The following is a 710-nucleotide window of genomic DNA, read 5'->3' on the forward strand; positions in this document are numbered from 1 at the left end:
GGAAGACAAAAAATATCCTGGGTGTGCACAGGATTAACCACCAGCGAGGATGCTCCAAACAGTGAGACCTGTTTGTGTCCAGTTGGCTGGCAGAACAAGAACACACAGCTTCCAGTTACCTCTTGTGCTGGGCACTCACAGCTCAGACACCTCTGCAGCCAGGAGATCAAACCCTAAACCCCCACGTTTCCTGCTGTTTCACAAGCATCCAGCTATTTGCTACCTCCAGCACCAGTCCCACAGTGGTACTGACCTTGCATTGTGCACGTACATTCAATTCCCACCTGCACTTCTGGGGTAGAAGCTGGCATGTGTATTGGATCGTTAAGAAAAACGAGTGCTGTGAAGAGGAACGTGTGTCCTCTCTCTGACAGCTCACATTAAAAACTTCCTCACTCCTTTTCATAAGTTTCCAAGAAAGTGTTTACCATACCTTGGTTTCTCAGCATAGTTATGCTCAAAATGGATCCACTCGTTCTTGCTGATACAATAAATCCAGGCATCACCTGAAAACAAGCAAAACCCCAAATATAAACAGCACTCTCTTAGTTCTTTCACGTTTGCTGCAATAAACACGTGCTCTGGTGTAACACAGCCCATTTTTGTTCTTAATCAAGTGGGTTTTTTTTTTTTAGGAAAAACCCTATGAAACATTGGGCTATTTGAAAACAGTCCTTTAATAATGGCTTATGGGAGCAAAGTCAGAAGGG

At 44.4% G+C, this 710-nt stretch overlaps 1 protein-coding gene across 1 annotated transcript in view; it reads right to left on the reverse strand.

The window, feature by feature from the left end:
* KLHDC2 (kelch domain containing 2) overlaps positions 1-710 on the reverse strand; it is a 16,752-nt gene that overhangs the window by 4,302 nt on the left and 11,740 nt on the right. Inside the window, exon 10 of the mRNA XM_010162496.2 lies at positions 434-506. Within this exon, the coding sequence (XP_010160798.1) occupies positions 434-506 (73 nt within the window). The remainder of the gene's footprint in view (positions 1-433; positions 507-710) is intronic.

Source organism: Antrostomus carolinensis, unplaced genomic scaffold (genome assembly GCF_000700745.2).
Source record: "Antrostomus carolinensis isolate BGI_N321 unplaced genomic scaffold, ASM70074v2 scaffold43392, whole genome shotgun sequence".
NCBI lineage: Eukaryota > Metazoa > Chordata > Aves > Caprimulgiformes > Caprimulgidae > Antrostomus > Antrostomus carolinensis.